The sequence below is a fragment of the Megalobrama amblycephala genome, linkage group LG4, assembly GCF_018812025.1.
Source record: "Megalobrama amblycephala isolate DHTTF-2021 linkage group LG4, ASM1881202v1, whole genome shotgun sequence".
Lineage (NCBI taxonomy): Eukaryota > Metazoa > Chordata > Actinopteri > Cypriniformes > Xenocyprididae > Megalobrama > Megalobrama amblycephala.
In genome coordinates this window covers 13,835,635-13,848,862 of record NC_063047.1, presented here as the reverse complement: position 1 = coordinate 13,848,862, position 13,228 = coordinate 13,835,635, and the positions used below count along the sequence as shown (strand labels likewise).

Sequence of the window (13,228 nt, the reverse complement as noted above, 5' to 3'; positions counted from 1 at the left end):
AGGCTTCTTCAGGGCATCATGCTGATGACCCATACCGAGTTTCGTAACAATACACTAATGCGTTCGTAAAATACAGCATTTTAGCACAAAATTCAAAATGGCCGATGGCCAAAATGTCCAATATGGGAAAATTGGATATCATTTGACTTGGAATGATGCCCTGAATCAAACGAGTCAAATTTATGATTTTTGGACAAATCTATCAGAAGTTATAAACAAAAATAGCCATTTTTCATATGTCTGCACCAGTAGTTGGCGCTGTGCCGAAACACTGCATGATGCCTCAGGTCATGCTTGTAATGACATGCACCAAGTTTTGTCTGAATACAATAAAGTGTTGCAGAGATACAGCCTTAAGTCTATTTTGGCAAGCACTTCGTACAATTCGTTCACATGTTTTTTGAAAACAGTTTGAGGAATCGACTTGAATTCCATAACTTTTTGTTGGCATGGTCTGAAGATGATCTGGTTTCATTTTCATGAAAATCGGAGTAACGGCCTAGGAGGAGTTCGAAAAAGTAGGTTTTTAAAGAAAAACAACATGGCAGACAGGAAGTTCAGCTGACTATGGTAAATTTGATATCTATGTTCTCAGCATGACCTAAGGAATCTACTGAGACCAGTTTCATTACAATCGGTGAATACAGTCAAAATTTATTAAAAATTTTTGTACATTTTGTTATAACTTTTGACCACAAGGTGGCGCTGCACCAAAACTTTTTGAGTATTGTCAGGGCATCGTGCCAAAGACCCATACCGAGTTTCGTAACGATACACTAATGCGTTCGTAAAATACAGCATTTTAGCACAAAATTCAAAATGGCTGACAGCCAAAATGGGGTGCCATCGATTCGTCTTGATCCAAGGAATCAGAGGAAAATGAATTTTGTTTCTAGCCCTTACGGTTCAAAAGTTATTAGCATAAACATAAGTGTAACTTTGGACAGCTGGTGGCGCTAGAGGGATTGAGTTAGAGACTCCAAATTTGCTATGGACAAAGGTCAGACTGTCCTCTAACTGTGTGCCATATTTCACAACTTTCCCGCAAGTGCTTCTATGGGCTGCCATAGATTTCAAGAGCGGAAGAAGAAGAAGAAGAAGAAGAAGAATCGAAAATAATAAAAGAACGCCAACAGATACAATAGGTGCCTAAACACCTTCGGTGCTTGGCCCCTAAATATGGCTGCTGCTACTACTATGATAACAATAAAACATGATCAAGAGTATTTGGATATTTAGTATTTGTGACCCTGGACCACAAAACCAGTCATAAGGGTCAATTTTTTATCATCATCTGAAAGCTGAATAAATAAGCTTTCCATTGATTTACGGTTTGTTAGGACAATAGAATAATAATATACAACTATTTGAAAATCTATCATCTGAGGGTGCAAAAAAATCTAAATATTGAGAAAATCGCCTTTAAAGTTATCTAAATGAAGTCCTTAGTAATGCATATCCACTCACAAAAATACATTTTTGATATATTTATGGTAGAAAATGTACAAAATTGTATTTTATACAATTACAATTATATACAATTATACGATATCCATCATTGGAAGAAGGATTCAAACAAACCCATTGTAACACAAGCCAAAACAAATCCCTGCATGGAGAGCTCAGAATGAAACTAGTCTGCATTGTTCTACTACACAATAAGGTAAGAAATTCAAACAATATGACTGTAACTCAGACTTCTAAATTCTACATTTACTCTGAATACTCAAAATGCTTTATGGTAAAGACCATGCACTCTCAGAGCTGGAGAAAGACCAAGTTCTTTGAAGATCTGAGGCAGGAGATGAAAATGGATCTGGGCATTATGGTTGATAAATGATTGTAGAAGACACTGTCTGAGTGACATAGAAAACTGAAACAATGACTAGCTTGAATTTGTTATACATATATGCAAAATGTGGGTGAATATGTTGAACAGAAAAAAATGTAGTACTACATTATTGTAGTTCATCAGTCAAAGGCTCACAGTATAACAACATAACATTATATATTAATGAAATTAATGAAAAAATATCAGAAACCATTACATGAAATCAATTCTTGGACTCATAGCAGTGATGTTGAATGGAATCTACACTTCATGTCCACGTTTTTGCAGCTCCAGTTTTAACTTGGTTATTTCTAATTCCAGTTTTTGTATCTCTAGTTTTAGTTTCACCTCTTGTAACGTGAATACACCATACATTTTTTCCAGCATGTGGTTCATGGTGATCTTGCTCAGCACATTCTGTGTCTCCGTGCTCAAGGTGCCCCTCACAGCTGGCACTTGGCTGCTGTCTACATCAACTATATTACAAAAACAAAGTTATTAGCATAAAAAAATTCAAATGCCAAAAAGTAGCAATGCTAGGAACACATTAAAAAGCTTAGTTTATTGACATATTTATAACGAGTTGTACACAGTCCAAACAGTGATAATGACTATCTAACTATCTTTGTGGGCTACTGAAAAAAACAGATGCAAAAACATCGGAAACACAATATTCTACTTATAAGATTGTCCAAGCGCTGGGATTATGGCTGTATGAGGCCTGCCAGTAACTCTGTTCTCAGTTCCTCCAATGATTCCCCAAACATGGGGTTTTCCTCTCCATAAACTACTAGTTCTGTTGTCCTTTTTAAATGTAATATTTGGTTGTCTTCCTGTTGCTTGATTTTATCTGTCTTTGCCCACTGCACAATTTTTAAAAAATCTTTAATGGTTTATTCATTAAAAAAAAAAAAGAGAGAGAGAGAGAGATTTTATGGCAAATATTGCAAATTGCAAATATTCTCAAAAGTTAAAGGCTACATTTATGCAACCAGCCCCAGATATGTCATATATTTTTATTTGTTTGCTTACATTGTATTTTGAAAATTTAAGGAGGTACATATGATCAAATGTGAAAAACTTATAGTGCAGTAACAACTGAAATTAACAGAGTATTAAAGTTTAAAAAATAAAATATGATTTTATTTAAAGAGCACATCATCTGGTGAAGTTATTCTGAAGTTATCAACTCAGTGTGAAAATGTTAGTGCAGTTATTATTTGAATGCAATGACAATGTTACTTACGGACTTCCATCCGCACTGCATCACCCCGCTGAGTGACGCCTTCTCCATTACCGGCCTCACAGAAATATGAACCGATATCCAGCTTAGACACACTCGGGAACTCCTGATCACACACAGACAAAAAATTATTTTACATATTTGATTTACCTTATAAATTTACACGGTATAAACCTAGAATTATATTAACACACAAATATTACATTTTAATTATAGAAATATATACTGAATGTTTTGACCAAAGAGTTTCAATCATCTGATGTGAATATACACACACATTATATTTATGCTCTTTTGTATTTTCTAATATTGTAGATCAACACTCACCAGGTTTCCATTGAAAACATTCATCTTGTAGGTGAGGTTTTTAAATGTGGGGAACTTGCTGGGATCATCAGGGAGGGGAGTGTTGTCTTTGTACCACTTATAGGTGGGTGGGGGAGAGCCAACATTGTCGAAGCAGGTCAGAAGGACGTTACTGCCTGTTGTGAGTAGTTTCTGGATTTTTTCATGATAAAAAGCTCATTCAATCCAATCACTGCACTGTAGTATGCATAAGATTATAATTGCGGTATTATGCATGATGAGGAATCACTTCTCTCGCCTCTGTCTCTTGTCATTCAGAGACGTATCATTGGTGCTCGTTTTCTCAGTGCTACAACACAAAAATGTGTTTTCCTGCGACCAGAGTAGAAGTTGTGTGCATGCGGATTGTTTTGCTGTAATCTACCCGTACAAATGGAAAATATGTTCACATGAGATCGCATTACAGAGGAGAATTCAAATGTCAAAAAATTGCGGCTCATTCACCTCTGCCTGCTCTGCGTTCGGACACGCGAGCCATGTGTATGTTTCCCTCAGCACAACAGCACATGAGTGTTGTTTGTATTTTGCCCACGATGCAGTCAGAACTGGAGTTTGAATACGAACACATGAAAAATATGATTGTTAAGATATCTGAATGTTAGCCTATCTGAATGCGACGACACAATTATTCTATGCTGATTTTGAGACTGCAGTGCTCGTAAACATAATCAAAGTAGCCTATTATTAGCCCTATTAAAAATTCATTCGCATTTCTCCCTTGTGCTTGGGAGTTTGTTGTCATTTTCTCCGTGTTCATATTCATTATTCTGTATAATGAGTGTGTTCTATGTCTGTGCCTCATTGGTTGTTCTCTCCCCTCTTCCCCCCTTCTGCACTCCCACTTTTCCAGAGTTTTACACGCCCATTTTAACAAAGTTTTTTTGAGCTTTGAGGTGTGAACAACCAGGGTAAAACAGGAGGGTTTCATGACCCTTTAAAACTTATAAAACTTTCATTTTTTTCTTTAGAAAATGAGCGATGGTTTCTCTAGATAAGACTCTTATTTCTTGTCTGGGATCACTGTAAACTGTAATTTTGACCTTCAACCATTTGGGTTCCACTGAAGTCCACTATATGGAGAAAAATCTTGGAATGTTTTCATCAAAAACCTTAATTTCTTTTCGACTGAAGAAAGAAAGACATGAACATCTAGGATGACATGGGGGTGAGTAAATCATCAGGAAATTTTCATTTGAAAGTGAACTAATCCTTTAAGGAGAGCGAGACATATGAGACATATTTTTTGCTTAAGGCTAGTTTGGCCTGTTATTGAACAAATAAACAACAAATAAAAAAAATGTAAAGAAAAAAAGACTGGCAAATAGTCTCAAATTTGCTCCATAGAAAAAAAAATCAATAATAAAAATATTAAATAAAACATTATTTTAAAAAAGTCTTTTCGCAGTAGAAACAAATGCAGTTTTCAAAGAGCATTGTGTTTTTTGTTTTTTAATGTGTAGTTTGTATGGTTAATATTAATGTAACTGTCAGCTCACTAAGGTTTAAAAAAAAAAATTCGCCCCGCACATGGTTAAATTTTTTCATCCGGCCCTCAACCTAAAATGACACCCATCTAGCTCCACCCATTACGCCCAAATTACATCCAGAGATTACAGAGCAGAGATTACATCTAGCCCGGCAGTGATCAGCCTCACATTAATTCTCCATTAGGTTCTTTTCGACTGACTCCAGTGGTCAACTACTGTCAATATAACTATATAAACAAAATACAACCAAACAACTGTTAAAAACATCCACGAAACTGTAGAATTACTCACCAGGTTATCTCTAAAAACATTCATTTTCTAGGTGAGGTTGCTAAAACTGAGTAACCCTCCCCCAATATTTCTGAAGAGGCAACAATATTTGCAGTAACAAGTTTTTGTGACTACCAAAAAGTAACTGGAAGTAAGAATTTTGATGATTCAAAGACCGTGAGTTTGATGGTCTTCTCATCATATTCACCATTGTCAGACACCTCTCTGCCATAATATTGTCTTCGTCACCTTGTCAAACCCCAGTCCTTTACAGTGATAGCCTTCATATCGAGAATGAAACAGAAAGATACAAACGAATCACATCCTCCCCATATCACATTTAAAATCTAAATAATCATATGGAATATGAATTTCTGCTTCACATACCAAACAGAATCATTTCAATACTGGGCCAAAAGTTACAATGATAAACTGGAAGACAACAGAGTTTATAATAACAGTATAGTTTTTATCCATACCAGTTTATTTTTTAAAACATTTTTAAAACAACAAATTTTCAACATCACAGGATTTTAAAATGCACTATGATCCATCATTGAAAGACACATTAGGATTCAAGCAAACTCAGTATAACACATGCCAAAACAAATCCTTGCATGGAGAGCTCAGAATGAAACCAGTCTGAATGTGCAACATAATCTGTGTTGTTCTACACAATACGGCAAGGTAAGAAATACAAACAATATGATATGATTGTAGAAAACATTGTCTGATTGACATAGAAAACTGAAACAATGAATAGTTTGAATATGTTATACATATATGCAAAATGCGGTTGAATATATTAAACATAGCAGTGATGTTGAATGGAATCTACACTTCATGTCCACGTTTTTGCAGCTCCAGTTTTAACTTGGTTATTTCTAATTCCAGTTTTTGTATCTCTAGTTTTAGTTTCACCTCTTGTAACGTGAATACACCATACATTTTTTCCAGCATGTGGTTCATGGTGATCTTGCTCAGCACATTCTGTGTCTCCGTGCTCAAGGTGCCCCTCACAGCTGGCACTTGGCTGCTGTCTACATCAACTATATTACAAAAACAAAGTTATTAGCATAAAAAAATTCAAAATGCCAAAAAGTAGCAATGCTAGGGAGACAATAAAAAGCTTAGTTTATTGACATATTTGTAACTAACTGACTAACTATCTTTGTGGGCTACTGACAAAATGCAAAAACATCGGAAACACAATATTCTTCTTATAAGATTGTCCAAGCAGCGATGGCATTATGGCTGTATGAGGCCTGCCAGTAACTCTGTTCTCAGTTCCTCCAATGATTCCCCAAACTAGTTCTGTTGTCCTTTTTAAAGGTGCCCTATTTGAATGCAATGACAATGTTACTTACGGACATCCATCCGCACTGCATCACCCCGCTGAGTGACGCCTTCTCCATTACCGGCCTCGCAGAAATATGAACCGATATCCAGCTTAGACACACTCGGGAACTCCTGATCACACACAGACAAAAAATTATTTTACATATTTGATTTACCTTATAAATTTACACGGTATAAACCTAGAATTATATTTACACACAAATATTACATTTTAATTATAGAAATATATACTGAATGTTTTGACCAAAGAGTTTCAATCATCTGATGTGAATATACACACACATTATATTATTTATGCTGTTTTGTATTTTCTAATATTGTAGATCAACACTCACCAGGTTTCCATTGAAAACATTCATCTTGTAGGTGAGGTTTTTAAATGTGGGGAACTTGCTGGGATCATCAGGGAGGGGAGTGTTGTCTTTGTACCACTTATAGGTGGGTGGGGGAGAGCCAACATTGTCGAAGCAGGTCAGAAGGACGTTACTGCCTGTTGTAACTGAAGAAGGAATTCTGGATACGGGCTTGGAAGGAGGCACTGTAGTGGAAGGAATTACAGTGGGAATTATAAGGCTAATTATATAAAACATTATTTAATCAAAGCAATAATCTGTGCACCCCACCAACCATGTACAACAAAATGTCTTAAATAATATAATTTCTACTTAAATTTACCAAGGACAGTGAGTTTGATGGTCTTCTCATCATAACCACCATTTCCAGACACTTCACAGTCATAGTCTCCAGTGTCTGCTTGCGTCACCTTGTCAAATCTCAGACCTCCATTATACACAGTGATACGGCCTTCATATTCAGCTGATGAAAGATGCACAATACTAAATATTTTCCCAGTTCTCATTTCAATAAAATACATCTACACACATTAAGGAATGCTACTGCAAGGTTACAATGACGACACTGGATGGCAACCATTTTATCCATACCAGTTAGCATGCTATCAAAGTAGATGAAAAACTGATAGCCCTTGAGATCCTTGAACTTCCATTCTACTCTGGGTGTTGCTCCAAAGTCAGCGGTGTAGGAACATTTCAAGTCAACTCCTGAAAAAAAGTAATAATTTGTTTAATCTGATGCATCAATGTGCATAGTTTTTCCACATCAAATCCTTGAGTAAGGATCACCAAAAAGCCAGAAGAGAAAGGCTCTCCAGTAAACTGTTACATTTGTAAGACCACACAAAACAATTAGGCTATAATTGAAAGACAAAGATTAACAGAAAAAGTAAAATGCAACTTACCCTCATTCTCTTTAACGGTTATTAAGGGATTACTAACGCTAACCGTAAAAGATGCATATAGGCCTGTGGACAGAATAAGATGGATTCAAGCCTATACATACTATATCAGTAAGAAAGAATTCTTAAAACATTCACATTAAAAGTATTATAAATCACATGAAACGCTGTATCCAGAGTGGAATGATGTTCAGACATCATGTTATACAGACATGTGTAATACCTGAACCTATACAAATGCATATTTCAACATTTAAGGAAACCTATTACTCTTCAACAAAACAGTATTTTTACACACACAGCATGTAATCTACTAATATAATATTCTGTATACTCACTGGACACCCTGGCCAGTTGTTCATAGGCAAAAACCCACTCAAAATATGACTGTTTATCTTAATGGTTACTATAAAACTAGGCCACATTTGAGACACAGGTACACAGACTGTTCTTGTAGACTTATAGCTAATAAACTCTAAATTAAACAATACATTTAACAATATGCAATAGTACGATGATATTATTAATTTACTAAAATATAGAGGAAAACACTGATGGAAACTGTTCCAACAAAATAGCAGCCAATTAAAAAAAAATCTTCTGTGAACAAAGACCACTACCAAAGACTCCTACCTGTGACTGAGATAGAGAGGCACACAAACACGAAAGTCAACATATCCACTCTGAAATGATACACACTCTTCGAGAGTAAATGTTTCTCTTTAAAAAATTATGTCTGGTTAATATTCGACCTACAGTAACAGAGCTTTATTGCAGTTGTTTATCTGTTATGTTCCCATAAAACTGAGTCAAAATAAGCTGAAAGGCTGATAGACTAGTATAACATGTAGCGTGTGTGATTGGTTGGACACTCACACTGCCGCTGCATGACGTGATGAAAGTAAACACAGATTCCAGGTTAGACAAATAATTGGAAATCGTTCTCAGAATGAACCCTGTTTAGGAGTCCAAACTTTTGCCAATAGGTCTTTGTATCCTAAGTAACTCACATGATAAGATCTACAGGAACAAAAATGTCAGGAGAGTGGAGAACCAATAGATATTAAAACGTTTGGAGATTATGGATATGTATTATATAAAATTAAGTGTGAAACATTTAATTAGCAAAATATAACACTCAATTTTTAATGATTAGCTGTGGACAGTGGAGCAGGAAAAAAAAAAACATGACATCAGCGGCACACTTTTTCATAATAAAAACAGAAAACCACAGTATGTAAATGTGGTGTAACATTTCCTGTTGGGGTGGACTGAGATGGTGTTGAATCAGCTGTGTGGAGACTGGTTACCATGGTACCAGCAGTTGTGTCTGACACCTTTTTCTCTAGTCTAGACTAAACAGACTATAAATGTGTTTTCTGCTTTCAAAAACGTAGGTAAATATTGTAAACATTTTATTTAATGTTAGAAATGTTATCACTGCTTTGTTCGTATACAAAGGGTTACTTCATTAATAAGATACAACATACAGAACCATAAATATATTTATGAAAACATATTTGTATAGTAATGAAATTATTTATAAATATAGCTGCAAGCAGCAATTACGGGGCCAAGCACAAAAGCGGCACAACAAGCCAGCCAACATGGCCATAAGCATCAGACCAACTGCAACAGTGAGCAATTAAAAACCTATTAGGATCATTTTAGTCAAAAGAGATGAAAAATCACATATACAGTCAATAATAAAGATTTACTGGTTTATCACTTTCCACCAATAGGTGGCGCGGTGACCAAACTCATGCGGTATAGTCAGAGTGAGTTGACAATGACAACCGCAAAGTTTGGTGTCAATATGTCAAAGCATTGCAGAGATACAGCTTCAAGAGTGTGTTTTGCATCATGCCTCAAATTCATTGCTCCGGTATACGAAAACGGTTCGACTTATCAACTTGAAATCCATAACTTTTTGTCGGCATGGTCTGAAGATGATACGGTTCAATTTTGGTGAAAATCGGAGCAACGGTCTAGGAGGAGTTCGAAAAAGTACGTTTTTAAAGAAAAACAATATGGCAGACAGGACGTTCAGCTGACTATGGCAAATTGATATCTATGTTCTCAGCATGAATCTACAGAGACCAGTTTCATTACAATCGGTTAATATAGTCAAAAGTTATTAGCATTTTTGTAAATTTTGTTATAACTTTTGACCACAAGGTGGCACAGTGCCGAAACTTCTCAGGCTCCTTCAGGGCATTGTCCTGATGACCCATACCGAGTTTCGTAACGATACGCTAATGCGTTCGTAAAATACAGCATTTTAGCACAAAATTCAAAACGGCCGACGGCTAAAATGGCCAATATGGGAAAATTGGATATCATTCAACTCGGCATGATTCCCCGAATCCAACGAGACATTTATGATTTTTGGACAAACCCATCAGAAGTTATAAGCAAAAATATCCATTTTTCATATCTACGCACCAGTAGGTGGCGCTGTGCCGAAACACTGCATGATGCCTCAGGTCATGCTTGTGATGACAGGTACCAAGTTTGGTCTGAATACGATAAAGTGTTGCAGAGATACAGCCTTACTTCTGTTTTCGCAAGCACTACGTACAATTCGATCACGTGTTTTTCGAAAACAGTTTGAGGAATCAGCTTGAATTCCATAACTTTTTGTCGGCATGGTCTGAAGATGATCTGGTTAAATTTTCGTGAAAATTGGAGTAACGGCCTAGGAGGAGTTCGAAAACGTAGGTTTTTCAGAAAATTCAAAATGGCGGAAAATTTTTCATGACGGAAAATGACGTCATAGGATGCATTCGATTCGTCAAGGAATCAGAGGATTTTGTTTCTAGCCCTTACGGTTCAAAAGTTATTAGCATAAACATAAGTGCAACATTGGACAGCTGGTGGCGCTAGAGGGGATTGAGATAGAGACTCCAAGTTTGCTACAGACACAGATCAGACTGTCCTCTAACTGTGTGCCAAATTTCACAACTTTTTACCATACGGTTCTATAGGCTGCCATAGACTCAAGAGCGGAAGAAGAATAGCCTAATAATCGAAAATAAAAATAAAAAAAAGAACGCCAACAGATCGGTGCTTGGCCCCTAATAATAAATCATAAATAAAATCATTGATAATAAAAGAAAACTCTTACATACAGAGTCAAAGATTTGACACAACAAAGATTTAAATGTGTATTTCTGGACAATGTAGATTGCCTTTAAATTACATTATGAATTTAATTAGTAACTTCCAAAGTATTGTGCTATTTAAGTAACAAATTCTGACTTTTAATTATTTAATTCATTATTTAACCCTTAGTATTTAACCTGAAATATTTTTGTAATCTTTTTTACTTGCATTATTGAAATAAAAGAGATGTAATTCAGAATTTGCATACATATTTAAAGGGTTAGTTCACCCAAAAATGAAAATTATGTCATTAATGACTCACTCTCATGTCGTTCCAAACCCGTAAGACCTCCGTTCATCTTCGGAACACAGTTTAAGATATTTTAGATTTAGTCCGAGAGCTTTCTGTCCCTCCATTGAAAGTGTATGTACAGTAGACTGTCCATGTCCAGAAAGGTAATAAAAACATCATCAAAGTAGTCCAAAAATAACAAAAACTACGACTTTATTCAGCATTGTATTCTCTTCCGGGTCTGTTGTCAATCCGGGTTCACGACTCTGCAGTGACGCTGCTGACGTGTTATCCGGTGCGCCCGAGCTTCGTTTACAGTCTGAGGGAGACGCACGCTTTATTCAAGCTATTCTACATTGTTTGTATTTTGGTATTGCTATATTTTTTTAAATGGTGCATAAGTGTGCATGTCGCGGATGTCCTAATCGCCAAAAACAACGACGTAAAAGTGCATTACCAACGCCGACAGATGAAAGGATTCAATGGAATCAATTCAATGGAAAGGATTCCGGAAGAGAAGACAATGCTGAATAAAGTCATAGTATTTGTTATTTTTGGACCAAAATGTATTTTTGATGCTTCAAAAACTTCTAACTAACCCACTGATGTCACATGGACTACTTTGATGATGTTTTTATTACCTTTCCGGACATGGACAGTATACCGTACCTACACTTTCAATGGAGGGACAGAAAGCTCTCGGACTAAATCTAAAATATCTTAAACTGTGTTCCGAAGATGAACGGGGGTCTTACGGGTTTGGAACGACATGAGGGTGAGCCATTAATGACATAATTTTCATTTTTGGGTGAACTAACCCTTTAAGAGTCTTCAGCTGTTATGTATGTGTTACATAATTATAAGTGATGTGAAGGCCAAGTATGGTACCCATACTCTGTATTTGTCCTCTGCATTGCGTCCACCCATCCAGGGTAGTTTCCCAAAAGCATACGACGCTTTTAGGAAACGCTGCGCAGGTTAGTGCACACACATTAGGAGCAGTGAGTAGTGAACACACACACCAGGTGCAGTTATTGGAGGTTAGGTGCCTTGCTCAAGAGCACCTCAGCCATGGGGATTGAGGGTGGAAAAGAGTGCTGTTAATAATATTATAAAATTGATTCTGATTGGTCAATAGCTGTGTTTTATCAACGATTCTGGTATCACTACACAACACCCTTAGCAACCACTCTTAGCAATGTAAACTGTATGTTCTCAATTGATACTGCTTACTGTATTATGTAGAACTAGAAGAGTATTGTGAGAAAGAGATCGATTGAGTGAGTTTATTACCTGCTTTCAGTTTTAGCATTTTCCTTCAGGTCAGTCCTATGTTCATAATAAAAAAATCTGTTTAAATGTCCAATGTATTATCTTATGTATCATCTCCTTTTATCAGTTAAGGGGTTTTCCTGTGACTGACGGCGCTAGTCAAAGCATTTATCAGTTGTGTTTTGTTACGTGTACACAATTCAGTCTTTTCAATGTAAAAGTCTTCGCTACTGACTGACACACTCATAAAGACAGTCTTTGCCGCCATCTAATGGCGTAATAATGTAACTTCTGTTGCTGTTCACAGTCAGGGACTATTTTTCCAGCGGAAAGTTTAGTGAAAGTTTACTTCATGAAAGTGGCATCGATACATATTTTTGGCTTTAAGATTTGTATTGTGGTAACCGTTTTATAAAAGCAACAAGGTACTCGAGGCTAGTGCTGTATAACGAATAAGTTAGCCTCTCGTACCTTATTGTTTACTTATATATGGGTCATTCTACAGAAACGTCCACTTTTCTGTCCCTAGACTTTACAGAAATATTACACTTAAAAAACACTTTAGGATTACAATTTTTTTATATTTTAATATGAAACAATATGTTATTTGAACAATGAAACCTTGTTGAGCCATCAATGTGGCAATATTTGTTTTTTAATTAATTATAAAAATTCCAAGCGCCACAGAAGTGCTCGTCCCCACAGTCATGTACAGAGGGAAAGTGCTTTATTTTGAGCTCAGAAACAG

General features: G+C 36.2%; 1 protein-coding gene across 3 annotated transcripts; it reads right to left on the bottom strand.

Annotated features, from left to right (window-relative positions):
• Positions 1-1,570: 1,570 nt before the first annotated feature.
• Positions 1,571-12,652, bottom strand: f11r.2 (F11 receptor, tandem duplicate 2). 3 transcript variants are annotated; one of them, XM_048187708.1, is made up of 8 exons: positions 8,445-8,922; positions 7,815-7,877; positions 7,501-7,617; positions 7,232-7,372; positions 7,047-7,094; positions 3,402-3,556; positions 3,078-3,180; positions 1,571-2,307 (listed from the first exon to the last, which is right to left on the bottom strand). In XM_048187708.1, the coding sequence occupies exons 1-8, from the start codon at positions 8,485-8,487 to the stop codon at positions 2,093-2,095; spliced, it is 885 nt and encodes a 294-aa protein (XP_048043665.1). In that variant the 5' UTR covers positions 8,488-8,922; the 3' UTR covers positions 1,571-2,092. The 3 variants fall into 3 exon arrangements, with proteins under 3 accessions (XP_048043665.1, XP_048043666.1, XP_048043664.1); XM_048187709.1 differs by lacking the exons at positions 1,571-2,307; positions 3,078-3,180; positions 3,402-3,556; positions 8,445-8,922 and adding exons at positions 5,646-6,246; positions 6,565-6,667; positions 12,502-12,652 and having other exon boundaries at positions 6,892-7,094; XM_048187707.1 differs by lacking the exons at positions 1,571-2,307; positions 3,078-3,180; positions 3,402-3,556 and adding exons at positions 5,646-6,246; positions 6,565-6,667 and having other exon boundaries at positions 6,892-7,094; positions 8,445-8,693.
• Between the last annotated feature and the right edge of the window lie 576 nt (positions 12,653-13,228).